This window comes from Ursus arctos, unplaced genomic scaffold, assembly GCF_023065955.2.
Source record: "Ursus arctos isolate Adak ecotype North America unplaced genomic scaffold, UrsArc2.0 scaffold_5, whole genome shotgun sequence".
In the NCBI taxonomy this organism is placed as follows: Eukaryota; Metazoa; Chordata; class Mammalia; order Carnivora; family Ursidae; genus Ursus; species Ursus arctos.
This window is the reverse complement of record NW_026623067.1, coordinates 75,476,208-75,498,254: the sequence shown is the minus strand read 5'-3', so window position 1 is coordinate 75,498,254 and position 22,047 is coordinate 75,476,208. Positions and strand designations below refer to the sequence as shown.

The 22,047-nt window shown below is 40.4% G+C and overlaps 1 protein-coding gene across 15 annotated transcripts in view; it reads left to right on the top strand.

Moving 5' to 3' along the window:
* MCTP1 (multiple C2 and transmembrane domain containing 1) overlaps window positions 1–22,047 on the top strand; it is a 564,253-nt gene that overhangs the window by 529,643 nt on the left and 12,563 nt on the right. For all 15 annotated transcript variants that reach the window (XM_044384008.3, XM_044384007.3, XM_044384003.3 and 12 more), the window contains 2 exons: window positions 17,685–17,794; window positions 21,718–21,827. In XM_044384008.3, the coding sequence (XP_044239943.1) occupies window positions 17,685–17,794; window positions 21,718–21,827 (220 nt within the window). The remainder of the gene's footprint in view (window positions 1–17,684; window positions 17,795–21,717; window positions 21,828–22,047) is intronic.

The following is a 22,047-nucleotide window of genomic DNA, read 5'->3' as shown; positions in this document are numbered from 1 at the left end:
CTAAAACCTTTTAAAAACATGTATATCTTTTAATCCTGCATTTCAAGTTTTAGGACATTAGCTTGAGGATACTGTAAAAAAGGTACCAAAGACTTATGTCCAAAGATGTTCTGTTCATCATTATTTATAATGGTAAAATTGAGAGGGGATTCAGTAAAATGTTTTTCATTTGGAAATTTAAAGCAGGAAATAAATGCATCAATGTGCACACTGCACACCTCCTATGTAAAGTGCAACTCATTTTTATGTTTATCATCATGGATTAAGAGCAATCTGTCTTGTTCATTGGATCCGCAACATCTGACAACAATGCTTGACACGTCGCAATCATGTAGTTAGTAATTACAGAAAAAGTAATAGAGAAAAAGACTGACAGGATATATTCTTAAATGTTGACAATGTTTACCGGAGATTTTTATTTTCTTCTATGATTTTTATTTTCCAAGTTTTCCGCAATGAACATGTACTGTTTTTGTGATTGGAAAGAAGGACAATGAGTGTGGTAAGACTGCATCCCAAAAAGAAATTCGTATTTTTCATGCCATGTCTATCAATGGAGGAATGAGCAGCTATTTAGATGAGTACTGGGGAGTGTTTGCATTCGCTCAGCAGTGCTTACAGAAATTCTGGAAAGGATGGTAGTGGTGTGTAAGTGGCAGCTGGTACATTTAGTGAGTACTGGAGGTACATGAGGGGATAATTTGAATGCTAATTACAATAGCACTGTGCACTTAGGAGGGATCACAGAACTGGGGCTGGAGTTATTTGACTGAACAGAGTTATATACGCATTAAGATCTCTTCTGTAACATTAGACCTGATTCTTTTTTTTCCCCTGTTTTGGACTAGAGGCACATCTAGGTTCGGGGCCCCACTCAGCCACTTACACACTGTGTGATCTTTCTAAGATTATCTATCTCCACCTGCAAGATGAGGCTAAGGGCGTGGTCTTTGCTGGGTTGCTCGTGAAGTGCGTTAGGAGGTGAGCTCAGTTAGACTCTCTGGATGCCTCCCTCCTCTTTTTCTTCTCCCCCATTTGTCAGTGTGTCTGCGTGGGAATGGAGAGCAAAAAGTTGGTTTAGATGGGGAAGGGACTTAATTTTTAAGCAAACATTCTACTTAATCCTAACGTTGCTCCTTTACAATAGGAATCATCCCATTTCACTCATGAGGGAGGGTTGCCGGGGAAGCTGTGACCATCCTAAGGTCCTGATGATTAGCACCTATGATATGCTGACACACAGTATACACAGAGCTTTTCTATGACCTCTAGAATTTGTTCTAAGGAAAGAAGATGGAAATCCTCTATTGATCGTATTGCTGTGCCTGAGGACACAGGAGAACTTATTACATTAGTATGGGTTTTGGAAGTTTGCCTAAAGCCACAAACCTTTTGATGTCCACCTTCTAGCCCTGAGAAATTCCTCATCACTCATATAATTCCTGCAAATAAGATAAAGCAGGATTTTTAATGGAAAATTCTCTGCTCCTCCTTGCTCTCCAACTTCAATTGCCATAGAAATTTTTTTTTTTTTGGAAATACTAATTTCACAAAATAATTTTCCATTGTGTGTTCCAAATAATTTTAACACCCTCTAACACGAGGCGCTTGCTTAAATAACAAAATAGATGAGAATGATCAAAACTTCCTATCTGGAATAGATAAAATTACTCTGTAAGTAATTAAGCAAAATTCAACTTCAAATGTTATAGGTATAAAATGTTAATATATAAAAACCATTGTGTAAACCGTACCTAGATGACTTGACTTTTTAATGTTGATTAACTTTCTTAATCAAGCTGATCGTCTACTTAGGAGAAATATACAAACGTAGATGGACGAATGTTTTAAAAGCTGGCAGAAAAAAATCATAACAATCAGCAATGTAAAAAATACTGCCAACAAATCCTTTCTGTAATGTGATAACACTACCTTTTACTATTTCTTCAAACCTTGTTTCTCAAAATGTAGAGTATTAGTAACTTCACACTCGCCCCCTCCCCGCGCTGAGCTGGTGAAACGCAGGATACTTGCCACTAGGGGGCTGGTCCGCAAAATGACCTGATGATACCTGGCATTACTAATATTTTTAAATTGGTATCGTTGGTTACCTCTGCTAAGTTAAAAGAAATAAATGCCCATTCACTTAAAAAAAAGTGTTTTAAAGATTCTCACAAATAGAAAAACAAGAATGCAGAAATTAGAAGGAAAATTTCAGCATTTGGACTAACCAAGCGAATAATCAGTTCTTTGAAAAATCAATTAATTACTCATGTTGTCTGTTGTCCCCAGCTCTCTGTCTGTCTGGAGAATGCTCCTTCTATTTGTATTTCTGCATTGCAGCAGTTTGGCTCAGCTGAAATTTCTAATTCATAATACTGGTAGATGTGCCAAAAAGTCACACAAACCAGAAGGTTAAAAATAATTTCTATCAACTCCGCATAGTGTGTTTGAGGAGGAGCAGATTGTTGTAACTCTCATGCTTACAATTAGATCACATTCATAAACAGAGGCATTGAAATGTGTATATCTGATATCCTAGAAACATGAAAAATCAGGTAGGAACAGTCAACATATATTATCCTCTATCTTCCACCACTCAGTGAGAGGAGCAAAAATGGTAGTAATAATATGAAAGTGATAAATAAGTCACGTTTTTGAGAACTCACCGTATCTCAAGCAGCAGGCAAAATGCTTAGCAAATTCAGGATTAATTTACGGTATTAGGGTCAGAACAATTTTAAATCCATCTAAGTATGTGGAGATTTATTAAGCTCTGCAAGAAAACATACCAAAAATTATTTTCTTTGTCCTCCTGAAATGTGTCCTCAAAGAAAAACCGCAAGTCGGGTCACTCCCCATTGCCTTGCCACCGTGTCCCGATTCCCTCCTATTGGAGGTTCCCTTCTTACGTTTGTGAGTTTGTGACATGGGTACTTGACTTTATTTTGGTCAAGTTCTGCACTTCGGTGTGTATGTGCGTCTGGAGCTGCTAATGTTAACCGTAGTCCAGAACTCAGGATTTCTGACTCTGTGGCTCAGGTCCCCACATGGTGGTGAGCATCGATTTCTAATTCCCTTCTGAAACCTTTGGGAGTGGGGGTTGGCAGGGAACAGCAGAGGATGTCGCGGGATGACAGGAGAGCGCCGCCGTCGGGGCAGCTGGCAGGAGCACAGTTGGGAGATGCCCACGGAGCTCCTTCCTCTACAAGGGATGGCTTGGAAACCCGCCTCTGGGTCCCCGTCTGTGTGCGGGGCCTCCTCTGGCCCCAGCTCTTGCTAGCTTACAGTGAAGAGGATTCCTCCTTACTTGATGCCTGGATCTCTGGCACAAACAAGACTGGGCTGAAAGGTTGTCTCAGAATTTTGACTTGAGGGGCCACAAAGATCCCTCATGCCAACAGCAAACACCTCCCTGACAGACAATGTGAGAGACCGGTTGTCTGCCCCCATTCCAGCATCATGAAACCAACCTCAATTACCTCCGACCTGGCTAAGTTCTAGATTGTTTCTAGATTGTTTATCCAGTTACTTAGCCACGAATGTCTTTGGTCTCCCTTAGAAATCAAAAGAGCCCAAAATAGGAAGCAGGAATCGGGGAGAAAGAAACCAAAATAGCTTCTTGTCCTCTGGTGCCAGCTTTGGGTGCGGGTATAGGCTGGACCACAGGTCTGCTGGGGCAGGGCCCGGAGAGGTTGTCTTTGTCCAGAAGAAGGGTCGAAGGGTCTTTTTTTTCCTTTTAGGAGCAACATGCCTGTTAAACACAATTCTGGTTAAGATGTTTTAACAGTAAGTTATGTGACATCCTTTTAAGCTTTATAAAAAGGAGCTAAATGAAAAGAGTGTCTAGGCAACCTAGGAAAATTCTTAATTTTATTAAGGCAGTGAAAGAGAATGAAATGCAAAATCGATAGCAAGTAGGACAGGGCAGAGCTCCTGTAAATCACCCTCGCAGGCCTGTGAACAGACCCGAGAACATGGCCAATGTCTTTGCCAGTGACAAGGCGGTTTCACACCTGCTACTGGCTTCACCAGCCCCTGCTCGCTCCCAGCCAATGATTTTGCCTCTTGCGTCATTGAGAAGACAGAGCCATCAGGAACTTGCACATCTTCAGGTCTCTCTTCTGCCAAATCTAAGACCTAATTCATCTAAACCGCTCTCCTGCCTTTGCTCTCATCAGTGGGGGAGAGGTGTCCCTACTTCTCCCCGGCACTTCCCAAACTCTGTCCCACCTCTTCCCAGACACACAGCTCTCGAAGGTAGTGCCCCTTTCTGCCCCATTGCTTTCTCCTCTGCCCTCAGTCATTCCAAGAAAAGTAAATACACTGTAGTGTCGCCCTTCTCAAACTTCAACATGCATATGCCCCGGGGATCTTGTTAAAATGCAGATCATTATTGGAGGGGTCAGGCTCTATTTTCCATATTTAAATAAACAATCCCCTCTTTTAACTTCGAGTCCCTGCTCTCCACCCTTCCCTTTTTTTTTTTTTGGCACTCTTTACAGCAATGCTTAGTGAGAGAGGAGGCTGCAGGCAATGTGTCCAGTTTTCCCTGCAATTCTCTGCGCAGTCTACCTGAAGCTTCTACTCCCACCACCGCGCTGCCGATGGTCTTGTCCATGAGCTCCACCTGCCAAATCCGCTGGCACTTTTGACCTCACAGCAGAGTTTCAGAGAGGTTACCGTTCCCTCCTTAAAACCTTTGACTTCGGTGATGCCTCTTCCTAAGTTTTCTTCCACCTCAGTCTTTTCCAGTATTCTTAGCTGGCTCCTCCTCATTTGTTGTGCCTTGGGGCTCCTTTCTGCCCCGCCCCAGCCCCCCGTGTATTCTTTCCCCAAGCGACTCCTTCTATTCACCTGCCTTTAAGGACCTCCTAAATGCCAAGGGCTTTTACACCTGTATCTCCAGCCCTGTCTCCTATACCCATCCGCCTAGCAACATCCCCCCCCACCCATGGCCAGGAGACAGCTCATCCTTTTTCACGGCCCTAAGGCAGCGCTTCATCTACTCTTCGCCCGCACTCGTTCTTTCTCTACTCTCCTGTAGCTCAGTAAAACCAGCATTCGTTTACCTAGTAGTTCAAGCCAAAAATGTAGGCAGTTCTTTGTATTGGAGGTGAGAAAAAGAGAAATCACTCTATTCACTTGTCTACAGTGACTCTTCTTACAGAACATTCTACATATGTCCAGTGTGGTCTAAGCTATCATCTCTCGTCGATTACCACAATGACCTCTTCTCTTTTCTTTGACAATACTTTAAGTGTCTTTTAAAAATGTCAACTAGATCATGTTATTCCCCTGGTTGGAGCACTCCACCACCTTCCCATCACACTTGTAATAAAATCCGCACTCTTGATACCGGTTTACAAGGCCTTCTGGCCCTGCCGCTCCTCCGACCTCTTCCTGTGCCACTCACCCCTGCACCTGGCTGCTGTGTTCTGGCATTTTTTCTCCCAGAGAGCATTCGCATTACCCATACCGGTTCCCCTGATCTTCTCCTCGGCATGTGGACCTTGTTCTAAGTATTGCCTCTTGGCTTCCAGGATGAGCCCCACCCACCTTTCTCCTTCAAGCCACATTTCCCAGCTCCCTGACAATGGCTTTTGGGGGATTTGCCCAATGGGAGATGGTGGGAGGAGGGAAGAAGGAATGGACAGTGTCTTTCACTATGTCTCTCTCCTCGTTCTCCTCCCCTTTGTGCTTGCCTTTCTTCACTCCCCTGATCCCACTTCTGCCTCTGGGGGCATTTTCCATCAGTGACTGGGTGCTCGTTCCCTGCAGTGGTTCAGCTCCCCACCACACAGAGGCCACTCTCCTCCTCCGTCATCACAAATGCAGCCCTGTCCATGGCTCCAGCTCCTGCCGCGGTCAGTCTGTGTGGTCCAGGCGCTGGGCCGCAGGAGCATCACCTCCTCTGGTAGTGGCTTCCTGCGTGGCTAACGTCTGTCACTCTGTCTCTCAGTTCTTCCGACACCACTGTAGTCACTTCACGGTGTTAAATTCATTTGTGTGAAATACCTACGGTTGTTTCTGCCTTCCTGACCAAAACAGTTCTGAGCTTTAACGTTCATCCCAGAGCACCCCTCCCTGACCCCTCGGTCACTCTCCAGCACACGCACCTGTTCTGGGTCTCTTCATTGCACTTTTCATTTTCAGCTTTTTTCTTTGTTTATTCATCTCTTTTTGTGGTGCTGTCCCCAGAGCCTAGAATGTGCTTTTTACGTAGGTGGCATTCGTGAGTATTTATTGAATAAATGAATAAGAAGAATGGACTGAGATTTGGCTAAACCTAACATAGCTTAAATGGGGAGGTGATGTGAATGAATGGTAATCAGCCTTCTAAATACAGAATGCACGAAAAAGAAAGGAATATGAGAGAAAGAGAGAAAATTTAGGCAAAAATGGAAAATGTTACCCTTTGGCAAGAGAGACAATTAGTAGGGAAAAGAAAACATATTTATTTTTTATATCTACTAATGTGCCAGTTGCTTTATATACACGATCTCAGTCTGTTCCCACATCAGCACTATCGGGGAGAGACATTATCTCCATTTTACTGTTGGGAAAAGTGAGCATCTGAGAGGTGAACTTACACAAAATCACAAGGCTGTGAAATGTACAAGAGGATTCAAGCCCACAGTCTGAGTAGGACCAGAGGAGGAAGGTACATCATAGTTTCAATCCGTGACCATCCTACTTCTATTTTAAATGCACAAGATTTAAATGCAGATATGTAAACTATTTCTGAAGCGTTTATTTTATCTTATTAAACCCCATGGCCATCCCCTGTGAAAGAATTTGAGATATTTTTTCAAATCGATTCCCAAGTTTTTCTTGCCTTTCCTCCTCCCTCCCCCTCTTCTGAATGGGAAGGCAGGCCGTGATCCACACCACTAACTAAATAAAAATATTGCCATCAGCGCAGTAAAGCGGGCCTTTGGCATTTTCTTCCAGGTTGACCTCAGAATGAGCCTGTTTTAGTGATTTAGTCTGTAGTAAGGAAGGGGTTTAGGGGATAGGCTCACCCCATATATCAGCAGCATCCCATAGAGCATGAAGTTTTATTCAGGTATGTGCTCCATATGGCATCAATAGAGAAAGATGGCCCGGTTCCCTTCAAATTCACCAGGACTTTATTTGTACCACTGCCTCTGTTTCGTCGAATTTCATTGAAGAGCCCCATTATCTCCTTAATGGGGACAAGGGAATTCTCAGTCTTGTCCTTGCTTTCCTACATTATGCCAGGGTCCGAAAATGGTGGGTGACATTGTACTATGCCGTGTATAGGGAAACTGAGGGAGAAAAGCCCCAAATTGTCAAGCAAATAGTTTTTTCCAAATAATAATTTCCCTTGTTTGGTTGAACCAAGTATTTTAACATGACTCTGACACTGCTTTTTCCCTGAGCCATTCTTAAGACTTCTTCCTATCCCCAAACATCATGCTCTCAGAACCCTGATAACTTACAGCAAACAAACAAATCATGGAAATTAAATAGCAATAAAACTGTTGTTGGATTCATATAAAAAATATTATCCAGTATTTAAATGGCTATTATTTACAGAAACTTGGCAATGGTACCATACAAATAATGAAATTGATTCCAGTTACGGTCCATCTTTGTTTGGAAAGGAAATACCAGTAGTGTTTGAAAAATGGATTATTAAAGACCTTGGTTTGCTGAAGGTGGCTCATATGTTCTATTTGCTAACACAGCATCTTGTTGGGGGGAAAAATAATAAGTGCAGCTTTTCCCTACCCCAGATTATTTTCACTCCAGATCTTTAGAGCAGGAAATAAAAAACAGCTAATGGTTCATGGGGCATGTGGAATTAGTTTAAGCAAAGCCGAGCCCTGGTCTTGCTGACCGCCTCCTCTTTCCTGTGCTGTTTTGTCTATGCCGGCCTTCGAGTATGTCAACAAATCTCTTTTAAGCTCCGATGGGAAAGAAAGGATGGTGATTCTCTCTCTTTCTGTAAGGGTGTAATTTACAACAGATGTGCTTTTTTAGAAAGGTACAAGTTTGTCTTGTAAAATATTTGTAAAGAAAAATAGCCTCCGGATTTCACAAAGTAATCCTTACTTAGTTTTGGAGATGTCACAAAGAGCATTGTTTTTATAATACTAATGTAATTCTTTTCTCACACAATTTGATTATAACTCAAGATTAGGTTTTGGGAAGAGCCAAGTGAAAATATGTAAAACAGTGTAGTGAAGAAATACCATATGTGAATTGATGGCTTTTTGACAGTGACCCAAAAGGAGACCAATTTCAGTCAGGAGACATGGGTTAAAGTCCTAGGAACACTTTTTAACTAATAATGAGATCTTAACTTCTCTAAGCCTCAGTTTGCTTATCTGTAAAATGGGGGATCCACTTGCCCCTGCCATCCAAGTGGGAAGATAAATGTAAAATGTTTACTAAACCTTAAAGTCCTACATAAAAGTAAAGGAGTATTTTCGTAACAAATCTATTCAAGAAATAAATCTTTGTGTTTCCACACCTTTATGTATATGCCTTTTGTATACATAATAAAAGGAAATTTTAAATTATTATGAAGAGCTATACTGGTAGGTAGATTAGCAACAAAACCTTGTGCTGTTTAAGATAAAGTAATAAATTCTGACCCTGATTGAGCCATGAGGGTCGATGAAGAAACAATCACTGATTCTAGTGGAAGTTTTACCTGCATAAATACTGACAGATAAAAATCATGTGATAAAAAAGGCATGTGTCCTGCATGGCTATGACTAGCTTTGGTCTTTGGAGGACGCACAACCTTCAGGGAATGGGAAATACTGTAAACCGGTGAACTTTCTGCTAATTTTTCAAATCCGACATCTTTGAAGAGAACAGATATGGCTGGAGGCTCCAGAGAGCAGTGAGCACAGAATGGGATAGAAGTTCGTGTTGGGGTGCGAGGCAACTGGGCTTCAGTTTCCTCATGGAGGGAATGAGAATAGTAATACCCATCATGCTCATGTGACTGTTGTAAGGACTTTGCAGGGTGACCCGTTTAAGATAATCTATGGTTTTATGAGATGATTTGTACAAACACAGGAGTCCTGAAATATATCATAAGGAAGGGAGAAAATTCTGTCATCTTTATTAAGATTTAATACAATTTAACATTTGAAAGTTTTATGGTATTTTCTTTGTCACGTTCTTCAAATTGGTAATAATATTAATGACTCACATGTGTTCAACACTTCCTTTGTTCTAGACAAGAGTGGTAAAGGCTTTAAGTGGATTAAATTTATTTAATTCTATCTATAACCATCATGAAAGTAGGTTCCATCATTACCCCCATTTTACAGATGAAGGTAAGTAAATTGCTCACAAGCACATCACTAAGGAAATACTGGAGGTAGGATTTGAACCAGGCTTAGCAATGGAGCCAGTGGGAAGTCTAATCTACATCAGATTGGGGGCCAGTAGAATAAAAGAGAGCTCGTAGCCTTCTCTAAATTCTCAGCTGCCCTCTCATCTGTGCATCTAAATTCCAACCTTATTGAAACACACATTTGAAAATAAGCAATTTGAAAAGAGATTTTTTTTAAAAACACACACATGTATACCCCACTTTTTCATTACAAGTTAAGGTAAAGACAAACCAGCCCAGCATTTGCTGTTTGGATTCAGAAACAAGCAGGATGCTTCTGTTCCCTGTCGTCACTTACGCTTCCACCACGGAACCTATACGCAGAGCAGGAGAAATTCCATCCACCAGCCAGGTCCTCACATTAGCTTTCAAAGGGCTCTGAGGGGCAGAAGAGATTCCACAGCCCTTATCCTCTTGGTAGAATGGCTAGTTTGGAACCAAAGGAGATTTTAGGACACATTTTATTTAACCGTTTTTTTTGGGGGGGGGGGTTTGTTTTGTGTCATTGTTTTTCATGAGATCTAAGGACAGGTCATGGGCCACTGTAATCCTGAGCGTGTGTTCACATTTTCAAAACCTTTCCACAATCTGTTGGTTTCGACTTTACAGAAAACCCCCCTGAGGACTACAAATTCTTCTCTCAAAACTTGTATTGTACTGTCCTGGGTGGAAAGTATATTTTGTCGCTTATTTTCCTGTTGGGTTACTTGGGAATAGCAACCTCGAAGCTTCTGATGTGGCTTCCGTCAAGGTGAGCCTGGAGCCAGGCCTTCTGGCCCTTTCACAGGGAGCTCGTCTGAAAGCGGAACTTCCCATGGGACCAGAGCCTGAGCTGGGGTCATCTATGAAGCCACTCTCTGGAAGTGCACTTCCTGCCTACTGGCAAGGACTTAAGTCCAAGGTTTTGAGACTGATATATAGTCCTAATCTTTTAAGAGCTTTCAAGCACTAGCAGGACAGTTAGAAGGAATTTTCTTAAATCATTAGGAAGAGGGAGATTGCAAGTCCCTTAAGGCCCGCTGTTGAGGGGCTGGAGTAGCAAACAGTTGGGCTCCAGGGACGTCTCCCTCCTGGCAGCAGGTGCGCGCACATCCCTGGGTGCGTTCTGTGAGCTGTATTTACGGTTACAGTGAGTGGCATTGAAACCTGGACATACGGACTTCAACAAATAACGATTTCTGTTTAATGGGGAGTTAACACAGTTGACAGGTTGTGTTTGTGCTGTGGTTTTATGTCATTTTTGTTGGTGATCGAAGGTATTTCCCTTCCTTTCTTCATGTTCATCCCCGAGTTCTTGGTCCCCTCACTCCAGCCTCCTTCAGGGCCTTGGCGTATCTCTGAGTCTCTCCTCTTCTTTCTCTCTCTCTCTCTCTTTTTTTTTAATATTTTATTTATTTATTTGACAGAGAGCCAGCTAGCGAGAGAGGGAACACAAGCAGGGGGAGTGGGAGAGGAAGAAGCAGGCTCCCAGCGGAGCAGGGACCCCGGTGTGGGGCTCGATCCCAGGACCCTGGGATCATGCCCTGAGCCAAAGGCAGACGTTTAAATGACTGAGCCACCCAGGCGCCCCCCTCCTCTTCTTTCTCTTGCCCTCAGTCTCCTTCTGTTTCTTCTCTTTCTTGCTTTTCTTCCCCGCCCCCCCACCCGCTGCTCTTCCCTCTCTTTCTTTCCTCCTTTTCTTTTCCTTTCCTTCCTGGCTTTCCTCATAATTCTTAGGAGTGCCAGTTGCCATTTTTAAAATGCCTGTTGTTTACATTGCCTCGCCCAGAGGCCATTTCTCTCCAAATTTCTGTTACTTTACAGTCACTTTTAAAGATACATGCAAAATGGATGACATTAAACTAAGAACATGGCAAGGCACAACTAAATGCGATTAAAAATTGCACTGTAGAAAACGAATACTGAAAAGCACAGGGCTACCTTGCAAAAGAGGAAGCAAAAAAATTAAGACCAGGTAAATGCTCATTCTGCAGAAAAACATGTGCCGAGTCAGCAGAAGGAGGAGGGGGAGAAAAGATCTTCTCAGTGTAACATTATACAGAATCTACCATCATTTTCAAAAATGAAATTTGACAAGTTAACACTAAGTCGTCTGGGGCAAAACTAAACATGCATGAAAAGGCTGCACATTTTGGGGGAATTCTGCCTAGTAGTTCAAAGTTTTGTTTTTCATATAAACAAAAGTAGATAAAAATAATTTGAATTCTTTTAATAAGAACCTGTGTCCATAATTTTATTATTACTACTACTAATAATTATAGACAGTTTATTTGTACCAGGCATTGTACTAAGAGCTCTATGTGTCTTATTTAATTTGGTCCTCTTTATAACTCTGAAATGTAAATGTTTTAGAGAACTGTTTTACTTTTTAAGAGAAAAATATTCTGTCTTAAATGGTCTACATCTGTCCTCTTAACCTTAAATATTATCTCAGAATCCTTTAATGTCTCAATCTTAAGGTTAATATGAGGAGAAGAACCAAGGCATTAAGTAACCTGGGTAAGATTGGATATCATAAGAACTGAGTAAGACGGGGAGACACGATTCAGTAGTCAAGGGTCTCTGTGACTTGCCAAGCTGCTGTGAGAATTTCAGTATTCTGGATTTGGGGCTGAAACGTAGTTTTCCCGATCTGTAAAAGAAAGGAATATTGGCACAGAGAAAATATTTCACCACTTTGTGTGCCTTTATTCAATCTCTAGCTCATATCTAATATATTTTGCATGTGTTAGAAGTATAGCTCTGAGAGGAGTCTGTTTTGCAGGACATTTTACTGAATGAACCAAGCAAGTTGTGCACCAAAACCATCTTTAGCATAAAAAATAAATCACATGAAACACAGACATATTCCAAACACAATTGTACACTCTGTGCTGTGTGAGACTGTATTTACTCACAGAAGAGCTATAGTCAATAGTAAACTATAACAATTACGTCTCATAGCAAATATCAATCTTACCGCTTACGCTTTGTCAGAAGAGGTTACATATCAAGGCTTTAAAGGAAAAGCAAAATTATAATCAAGATTAGCTCTTTGGGGTGGAAAATCTGAATGCTTCCTCCAGGAAATAATAGGTAAAGTGAACATATGCCCTGGTTTCCTGGGTCAGTTCCACTTTACGCTTCTCCTAGCCGAAGAGTCCTAAGAGTCAACAGCTGCTTCCTCGCATTCTTTTTTTTTTTTTTTCCTCCCTTGCATTCTTAAGACATTCTCTCCCACTAGTAGAAAGTAATTGACATCATATTAATTCTAGGACAAATATTTTTGAGCCAACATATTCTACATATTTGTTGTGTTCAATACAGTACAGGCGTCCAAGAGACCCATTATCTGTCATGTCAACAGGGCTGACAGTGACTCCTTTGGCAGGGCCCCAGAATAGCATTGTGACTGGGGTGGATGCAGCTGGATGCACGAGGAACCCAGCCACACAATACATGTCCCCTGAGGCCTATCACTCCGGGTTCTTGTTCCCATTCAGAACAGAACCAATGAATCGGGCGCTTGTCATTTGGGTTTGAAAGTCAGTGGACAGGATTCTCTAAATATGGAAGGTACTCTTCCTGATCCTTTAGATCCTTAGATTTTCCTAAATATTTCAAAGCTAGGAGGTAGATCATTCTTTGGAAAAATCTAGTTAACTTTCATTGTTGTGATATGTGATCGTAAAATAGGTGAATATGAAAGAATCACTGTATTTCAAGTTTGCAGTTATTGATGTTTTGTGGACTATTTAAAATATAATAAGATTTTTAAAAATTATATAGAGCCATTAGAAAAAGTTGTGCGATATAAATCTCACATGTTCTCAGATTTATAGTTATAGCTCTTTTTTATGGGTAATTTTTTTTTTTACATCTTCAAAAGAAACCTTAATGCATTAAAAAAAAAAAAAAAACAACCAGTGTCACTACCAAGCCTTTGGATGATTAACTACCCTATGATATTTCTTTCATCCAAGCTGGTTTATAAAGGAAAGCAAAAACGACAATAAAAGAAATGTACCAATTTATTCTCTACTAATAAAGTATTGAACATTAGTGAAAAAGTGTGAAATATTGGAACGCAACACAGAGCAATTCCATTACCCATTGCAGTTTTGGGTCATATACTGTATATAAAGAGTAATTACTTCATTGGTTGGGGACCGCAGTGGAGGAATATAGGATTTGATGAAAGAGATTTTAAAATAAAAATTTTATCCCAGAGCATTTGCTTTTCAAAACTTTGTCGGCATTACAGACCATCTTATTTTGGTTTTTGGTGTTTGGGGGAGAGGGGCTGACAGGGTAGTGGAGTGGGAATACAAAAGAAATAGGAAATTAAGAGTGAGCAAATTTGTAAAACTCTCTAGCCAGTAATCATACATCACATAGATTTTAAAGTATCTACTAAAAGTAGTTTTTGTAGATGCCTTCAGCGACACATCTTACTAACAAAGATCCTGTATTTAATATTTGCACACTGCATTATTGACATTGCATCTGGTGGTTTCTAACACATCTCTCACTTCCTACTGTTGAACGAATTTTCCGGATTTTATTATCTTGCTGATGGTGGCTCCTACAATGTGAGTTTCTAAATGTTTTCAAGTCTTTTGTTCTTGTTTATCACACAGGGATTCTGGGTAGGAACGGAAAGCTTCCTGGGTAGGATGGTAAGGTAACATGGTATATTATGGAGAGAATTGACCTAGAGTTGGCCTGTCATAGTCCTAATCCAAGCTGTCACTTTTCTTGGATCCTTCGTTTCTTCCGTAGAGTGCAGAAAAACAACTACGTTGTAGGATGGTTGTAAAGACCAAATGAGCCATGTGAAAAGCATGTTATGATGCTTGATGAGTATCTGTTTATATTCTGCTGCTTTCTAAAAATAATTTTAAATAGGTATAAAAATACAAAAAATACAAAAATCAGGAAAGAAATAAACCACCTAATACGATCAACGCGTGCCAATTCCTTTCTTCTTCTTTTTTTTTTTAAAGATTTTATTTATTTATTAGACAGAGATAGAGACAGCCAGCGAGAGAGGGAACACAAGCAGGGGGAGTGGGAGAGGAAGAAGCAGGCTCATAGCAGGAGCCCGATGTGGGGCTCGATCCCATAACGCTGGGATCACGCCCTGAGCTGAAGGCAGGCGCTCAACCGCTGTGCCACCCAGGTGCCCCCAATTCCTTTATTTCTTCTACTCATGTTCCTTCAATAATGATATTGGAGAAAATCAGGGATATAACCTGGTTACCGAAGTGAAACATGTTAATTGCAAAGAATTATTACTATTATAGGAGGTTATGAAGAAAATAAACTTCCATTACTAATATTTTGACATATTTTCTTCATTTTTTTTTTCTAGCCTACCCATTTCAAAAAAAAAAGTTAGGATTATACTCTATCTCATGTTTACCTCCCCCCACCCAGTTTCTATTAGATCATAAGCAGTTTTGTTATCATTATTCTGTTTAAATAATATTTGGTGGGGCGCCTGGGTGGCACAGCGGTTAAGCGTCTGCCTTCGGCTCAGGGCGTGATCCCGGCATTCTGGGATCGAGCCCCACATCCGGCTCCTCTGCTGGGAGCCTGCTTCTTCCTCTCCCCCTCCCCCTGCCAGCGTTCCCTCTCTCGCTGTCTCTCTGTCAAATGAATACATAAAATCTTAAAAAAAATTTATAAAAAATAATAATATTTGGTAACTTCATAATAGTATATCAGTTGTATGTACCATAATTAATTCCACCCACCATGTCAGTGATTTGTTGTTGTTGTTACTATAAACAAACCTGCAGGGACAGTTTTTCCAGATGTTTATTGAATATGTTGGAAATCCCATTGCTTGATTTGTTGTATTTGTTGCAAATTTTTCCCATTACCCTTTAAAATTTATGAGAACTTTTGACATTATAAGTTTTTTATTTTATTTAACTCCTATCAATTTTTTTTTCCTTTGTGACTTCCTTTACTTCTTGTGCGTTTAAAAAGTTATTTCCTATTCCAAGGTCTCTAAATAACTTACCTATATTTTCTTCTGTTTTTATAATTCACCCTTAGCTTTTTGCTTTTTAATTAATCTAGAATGTATTTGGGGCTGTTTATTTAAGGTACATCTGAGGTAGAATTGGGCTACCTCAAGTAGATTTGGGTCTATTAAGGAGGGATTTAACATAAGTTTCTGCAAATAAACACCAGTACCCAGTAACATACTACATTCCTCCGTATGGTGGATTTATGATGGTGCTTTATCATAAAACAATCTTTCAGTGTTCATCTTTCATATTTTAATTACTTAAATATCTGGTACAATAAATGCTTTCTCATTTCTGTTTTGCAAAAATTTCTTGGCTATAGCACTCTATTTATTTTTCTAAACAAATTTATCAAATTCTCCCCCTTTCACTGCACTCCAAACACATTAGGATTTGCTTGAAAATGCGTTAAACCTATACATTCAACAGAAGAAAAGAAAACATTCTTTTAATAATCAGTGTTCCAGTACAGAAACGCTGTGTCTCTATTTTCTTAATGTAAATTCTGTACATTTCTTATTAAGGTTATGCCTAAGCGATTATAGATTTTATTGTTATTGTGAAAAATATTTTTTCACATGATCATTTCGAACTGGTAAGACATTATTCTCAATGAATTTTGATTGTGTAGTCAGCTTTCTTCGATTCCAGCTTGATTTATTCTGTATGCAGAAGAATATTTGTTAAGAGCACTTTACTTCATAGACGTAAATGAATTAAGCAGGTGCTTGAGAGAGAAAACACTGAAGGCCATGGAGATGATTAGAACAGGCCAGCTTGGTAATTAGGAAAGAACAGAAGGAGCCACTGGATATCCATTTTTTTTTTTTCCTAAAGTGTACAATTGCATAGGTGAAATTAATGCCCTTTGTTTTATTGCTGGGGAGGGCAAAAGACAAGAAATTGATGCGTTCACGTCTGTAATGACAAGCGAAGGGTGACTTTTGGAGACAGTGGGGACCCTGAGAGTACGTAATTGTTCTGTATACTTTGAGCCTTCTGCATCTCATGTATGTCATTGTCTGACAATCCAACTTGGTATAAGCAAGATGAATAATGTAGACAATTGTCTCCCATGGGAATTATATTTAAAATGAAGGATCTAAGTAACTTCTACCTAAAGATCGAATTGAAAACTGGCCTCCGTGTCTTCAGTCCCACCGTACCCTGTTGTTCTTGGAGGCGGCACGTACCGTCACTCACTTGCCCTCAGTCTCTAAGGCGGCAGGATGCCACGCCCAGCCGTGCTCACAGGGCAAAGTGCTTTAGACTTTTCTGAAGTGAAAGTCAGTATGTAAATGTGCAACATGACGACATTATTATTCTGGCTTTCTGGCTGCTTTCAGCAGCACTGACTGCCACATGAGGTCTCAAGTGTTCTGGCACAGTGTGCAAGTGTTCAAAAGAAGTTAAAGTAATGAAATTGGATCTACATTCCCATAGATATTCAAGCTGGCATGGAGGAATGGAGTCATGGAATCAGGGTTGGATGGTCTCCACCAAACAGCCTAGGCAAGTGCCTGTGATGCCAGGCTACTAAGCAGAAATTTCAATCGTGAAAGGCCACCACTATTTCTTCCTCTGGGTCTAAAATTACAAAATGTGCACATTTCCCCCAGGCTCACACCGTTCTCTGGGTGCTTTATAGCCAATCCCACCCACCCATTCCCCAGAGCACACCAGCTTTGCTTAAATCCAGGACAAGTTTTAAATGGAAGAACTAAGCACCAAGGGAGAAAAATGTTTCCTTAGAACCCTAAAATAGCGTATGCTGTTGTATCAAGTCTGTGACTGTTACACTTGAGAGGTGGGCCAGGCTTACCTTGTATCTGATCTTCCGAAACTACTATTTAGAAGTGTCTACTTAACGGATTTCAGTTGACCTTGTCTTTTTTTTTTCCTTCCAGTGTTCATTGCTCACAGGTCTTCCAGATTTGGTCATTCCGAGACCTGCCCTCTCTCCTACACCTTCACATGCTTCCCCACCCCCAACTCTGGCTAAAATGTCTCTGTTCAACAGGGCAAGAGCAACAGAGTCTGAGCTGGTGCTTTGTAACCACCTTTATATTGGCACAGGTCCACGATGCTGGGTGTCCCTCCTCCATCTCCCTTTATATCCAGAAATTTCCATGGGTTCCAAGCATCCATTTGTGTGTATACACACACACACACACGAAGTTTACTTAAGTTTAAAAATGTGAGAGGGACAATTCAAAGAATTCAAGCACTGAAGAATACCTTTACTCACACAGAATCTCTCTTTTGTCTTAATTGTATTTTAGGACAGTGAAAAAAAAGGATTTATAAATAAAATCTATGCCATCCAGGAGGTTTGTATCAGTGTCCAGAACATCCTAGATGAAGTGGCTTCCTTTGGCGAAAGGATAAAGAAGTGAGTGAGTGATGCTGACATGTGAGCCCTGGCCTTCTGTGGGACAGAGTGGCCATTTGTTTTTCAGAGGGTGAAATGCCACATTCTTTTTGGCAGGGGAGACTCCTTCTGGGTGATCTATTGCTCAGTTTCTTCATTATTTACTTTGTTTCTGCCAGTCTTTGGTTTTATGAAAGTTCTGTCAATTTCCTTCCTGAGATTTAGAACATATTGGTTGGAAAGAAGTCCTACTTGTAGCTTTGAAGAAATAACACCGTCCTAAATTTTAGCACATTTTCAAGTGAAAGACTTTGTTCTTAAATGGAATATGAAATCGTGATAGGAAAAAAATAAACCAAGCTAGATGAGAATTTCAGGTAATCAAGACACAGCTTCATTTTATTATTGGTTGACTTACACTGTCATTGAGGAACTCTAAAATTTTTTTAAAAATCAGATTTTATGCAGCACCCTGCAAAAATATTTTCAAATTTATGTATCTAAGTAGCTGAGATCATAGTTACAGATGAACTAAACTAATGCACTTTTAATAATTTAAAAAAAGGAATCCCCTTTCCTAATTTAAAATATAGTTTCACTGAAAGCTAATGTAAAATTAAGAATACAAGAATATTCCTAATATAAAAATATAATTATAGTCTTAATTTTACATTACTTGTATTTTACTTGAAATAATTTTATTTACTAATGAGCTTTTAAAAACGACTGTAAATTCCATTAAGTGGATTTACAAGTATTGATGATCAGTTAAAAATATACCGAAGCCCCATACTTTTATTAAAGTATGTGGAAATTTGCTACATAACGATTGCTAAGTAGTCTATTCAAGAAGAGGTGCTGTATATCCAGATAAGCCTACATATTCCTAGTTCATGTATCAATTCATTGTTTATTTTTTATATTATTATTCACCAAAAGTGTTCTACAGATTTGAATATTTGGGCATAGACATTTGAAAGGAGTAAATTATTTAAAGGTGTGAGACATTCACCTAATGCTTTTCATGTTTCAAGGAATAATGCATTTTACTTTGTATAATTTTTTAATACATTTCCACATATGCATAGATGCTGAGTTTACATTTTTTTATATCATATTAGAACAGCCACCCTCTCACTCCAAATGTACAGCAGCCTTCAGTCTCAGACTTCTGAAGACTGATTCCTGCATCTTTTTCCTTCTTCCATGTTATTTCCAAGAGTGTTCCTTTGTTCTGTACACCCTATCCACGAGAGCCAAGTGTGAAGTCTTAAATAGGTCATTTCCCTTTTGAGTGTTGTCCTTTCTCTGAGGTACACTGTGTGTTGATACCTGATGGAAGTATCTCATTTATGCCATAAGATGCTGGGCCAGCTCTGAGGTCAGGCAAATGTATGCCTGAGAGGGAGAAGCTTCTTTGTAACCCTGGGTGGTAGGGGACCTCAGGTACTTGGCTAGAAAACATCATAGCCAGTTGAAGGATATGGCCAGATGCTGGCTGTGGACCAGCCTGGGGAAAAACTGAGTTTTGGAGAACTTCCCACAGGCATAGACAGAGGCATAGGTATAGGGTGAGGTATAGAAACATGCATAGGTTCCAGTGAGTCTTAGGGAGCCATCTTTTCCAAATAATTTTTTTGAATATTAAAATAGAAGAAGTCCCCTGGGGTTGCATGAGATAAAATGCATCTATCCAGAAAGCAGATTCAGAAGCAATCATTAAGTACAAAATGAAAAGCCTCTATAATTACCACATCTTGTTACTAAATAATCATTCCAGAACTTTCTTGAATTGCATCTTTTTTGGGGGAAGATCATAGTCTAGATTTAGTTTTCATGATGCACTGTGGAAATAGAAAAGGGCAGTCTTTTTTTCTGACAATAGCTGCACTGGTAAGGATTCCTTGCCATGTATCCTTCCAAGAGGAGAAAGAAGAACACAGCCCTTCAGGAAGGCTGCCCAAAAAAAAGGGTTTTCTGACTGAGGAGCCGGTGCCCTTCCACATTGAGGAGTGTTGATGGATGGCTCTGAGCTGAGCCCCAGGAAAGCAAGCAGACCCTCAGCCTTCTGTTCTCTCTGCAAGTGTCAGTGAAGGAAGGAAGGCACGATCCTTTCCCAGGTGGCAGTTAAACAGGGCGCTCACTCTGGCCACGGGGGAGGAAAAAGACAAAGAGAAAAGCTAGCCCCCGAGTTACTGAAAACAAGACAGCAAGACTGATCTAATGTTGGCTCTTTTACTAGGAAAAACAATTTTAGTAAGCACTGGACCTTAAGCAGACACAAAAGGCAAGCTACGTGGCCGCAAAGCTGAGGATTCACTCCTTGGTGTTATGCGGAAGCAAACTGCAGAAGAAAATCTCTTAATCGTCCTTTACTGGATCAAAAACACTGGACAAACTCCACCCCAGGTGCACATAACATCCCTGACCAGAAGAGGAGAGAAAATTAAAAATATTCACATTTATCCATATCACATATAATTTCATATTTTCTTGAGGTGTCTTTGGGGCCCTCGTCACTGTGACAGACTCCGAGAGTGGACTAGCTCTGAAAATATCACTTTGATTCACATGTTACCCTCACTACCGGTCCACCTCGATATAAGAAAAGTTGTCCTCATTTTTAAGTGGGGAAGTTGAGGCATAGAAAGGTTGATTCCTCTAAAGTCATATGGCAGAATCTAGGCTGTGGATGCAGATCGGATACTTTCTTCCCTCTTTTCATTAAACTGCGCTGAAGTGTCACTCAACAGTATGAGGACCTTAGAGGCAACTGGGTGCCTGGAAACGGTGACATACTTACGTACCCAACACCCGAGACACCATGCAATGGTTCTGTTTTATTACTTTGCCTCTTTCTCTTAAAAACTATGAGATTCACTACAGAATTTCTACAAAAAAAACCCTAAATGATTATAATCGTTCCATGTTCCATTTCCCTCATTTTCTACATCCTTTTTTTTAACCTTTTCTCTCATTTTGACTTTTCCTTTTGTCTCACTATAGTCCTTCCCATCTTCTCAGTACTTTTTTGTAATTTCCCCCACTGCTGTTCATTGATCCTGTTTTTGTTCTTTGTTCTGATGTTATCTCACGTCAACACGCAGTCTTGCAGCCTTCCCCGACCCCCTCCATTATCCATCATCAGCCATATGAGAACACGGCAGACCCATCAGTTATAACCCACTTTGCCAGCTTACACTCCATTTTCGCCGTCTTTCCAACACATCTACCATGTGCTCTCCTTTGCCAAAAATAACACAGGGAGAACAGTAGTCAATACTGACTTTATTTCTTAATCATCTCTGTATTTCCGGGAAGGGCAATGATGGCAGGTGAATTTTTACAAGGCTGACTACTCTGTTCCCGCTTCCTGACTTCTACATCCATTTGAAACATAACCGAAGTGAAAAGGGAATAGTATTCCTCAAAGGAATTCTAAACTAGGGAGGATTTACACAACAGTGTAAGAGTTAAGTCTACAGACAGTTGCTGACATTTCATTTCCAGTGTCTGGAATCCACTGTGAGTTGACAGAAGAAAAGAATGGTAGGCCCAGGGGCATTCTCCTCTATGAAAATTGGGAGAAAACAAGATTGGCTACTTGTTTTAGAAGCAGAAAAACACCTTTAAATTTTTTTTTTTTTTAACCACATAAGGAGTCCCTCAACTAGTGCAACTTCAGACCCTGAAGTCACTCGGGACCATCTGGAAGGGTTGGTGGCAAGACTTGTTTGCGTGGGCCCTGCTTTCATGAAACTCGGCACATTGTGACTCACCTGTGTCCTCTGGTAGGCTCACTACAATTGCCTTCTGTTCCAGAGAGAAGTGCAGTCTTACTCGATCCCTAGTCCAGAGTCTGAGTCAGAATCCCATTTATTTTAACCTTTGTTTGAAAACAGTGTGAAGTGCTCAGATTGCTGATGTGTTAATTTCTTCCTCAGTACTTTCAACTGGACTGTCCCGTTCTTAAGCTGGCTGGCCATTGCGGCCTTGTGTGTGGGCACGGTCATCCTGTACTTCATCCCGCTGCGATACATTGTCCTCGTCTGGGGTAAGTAAAGCCTTTGTTTTTTTTTTGTTTTTTTTTTTTTTTTTTGAAACTGTCTTAGATATACTAGGAACGAACGATTTTTAAGGGATGAGTTATACTGTCAGTAGTTCCCTGTATTTATGATCACGAAGCTACTCCATGATGAACAGAGACAGGCCAGTTAAAAATCACAGCAGTAGGAAGATTTAGGTCTACCTACAAAATGCATTTTTCTTCTCTG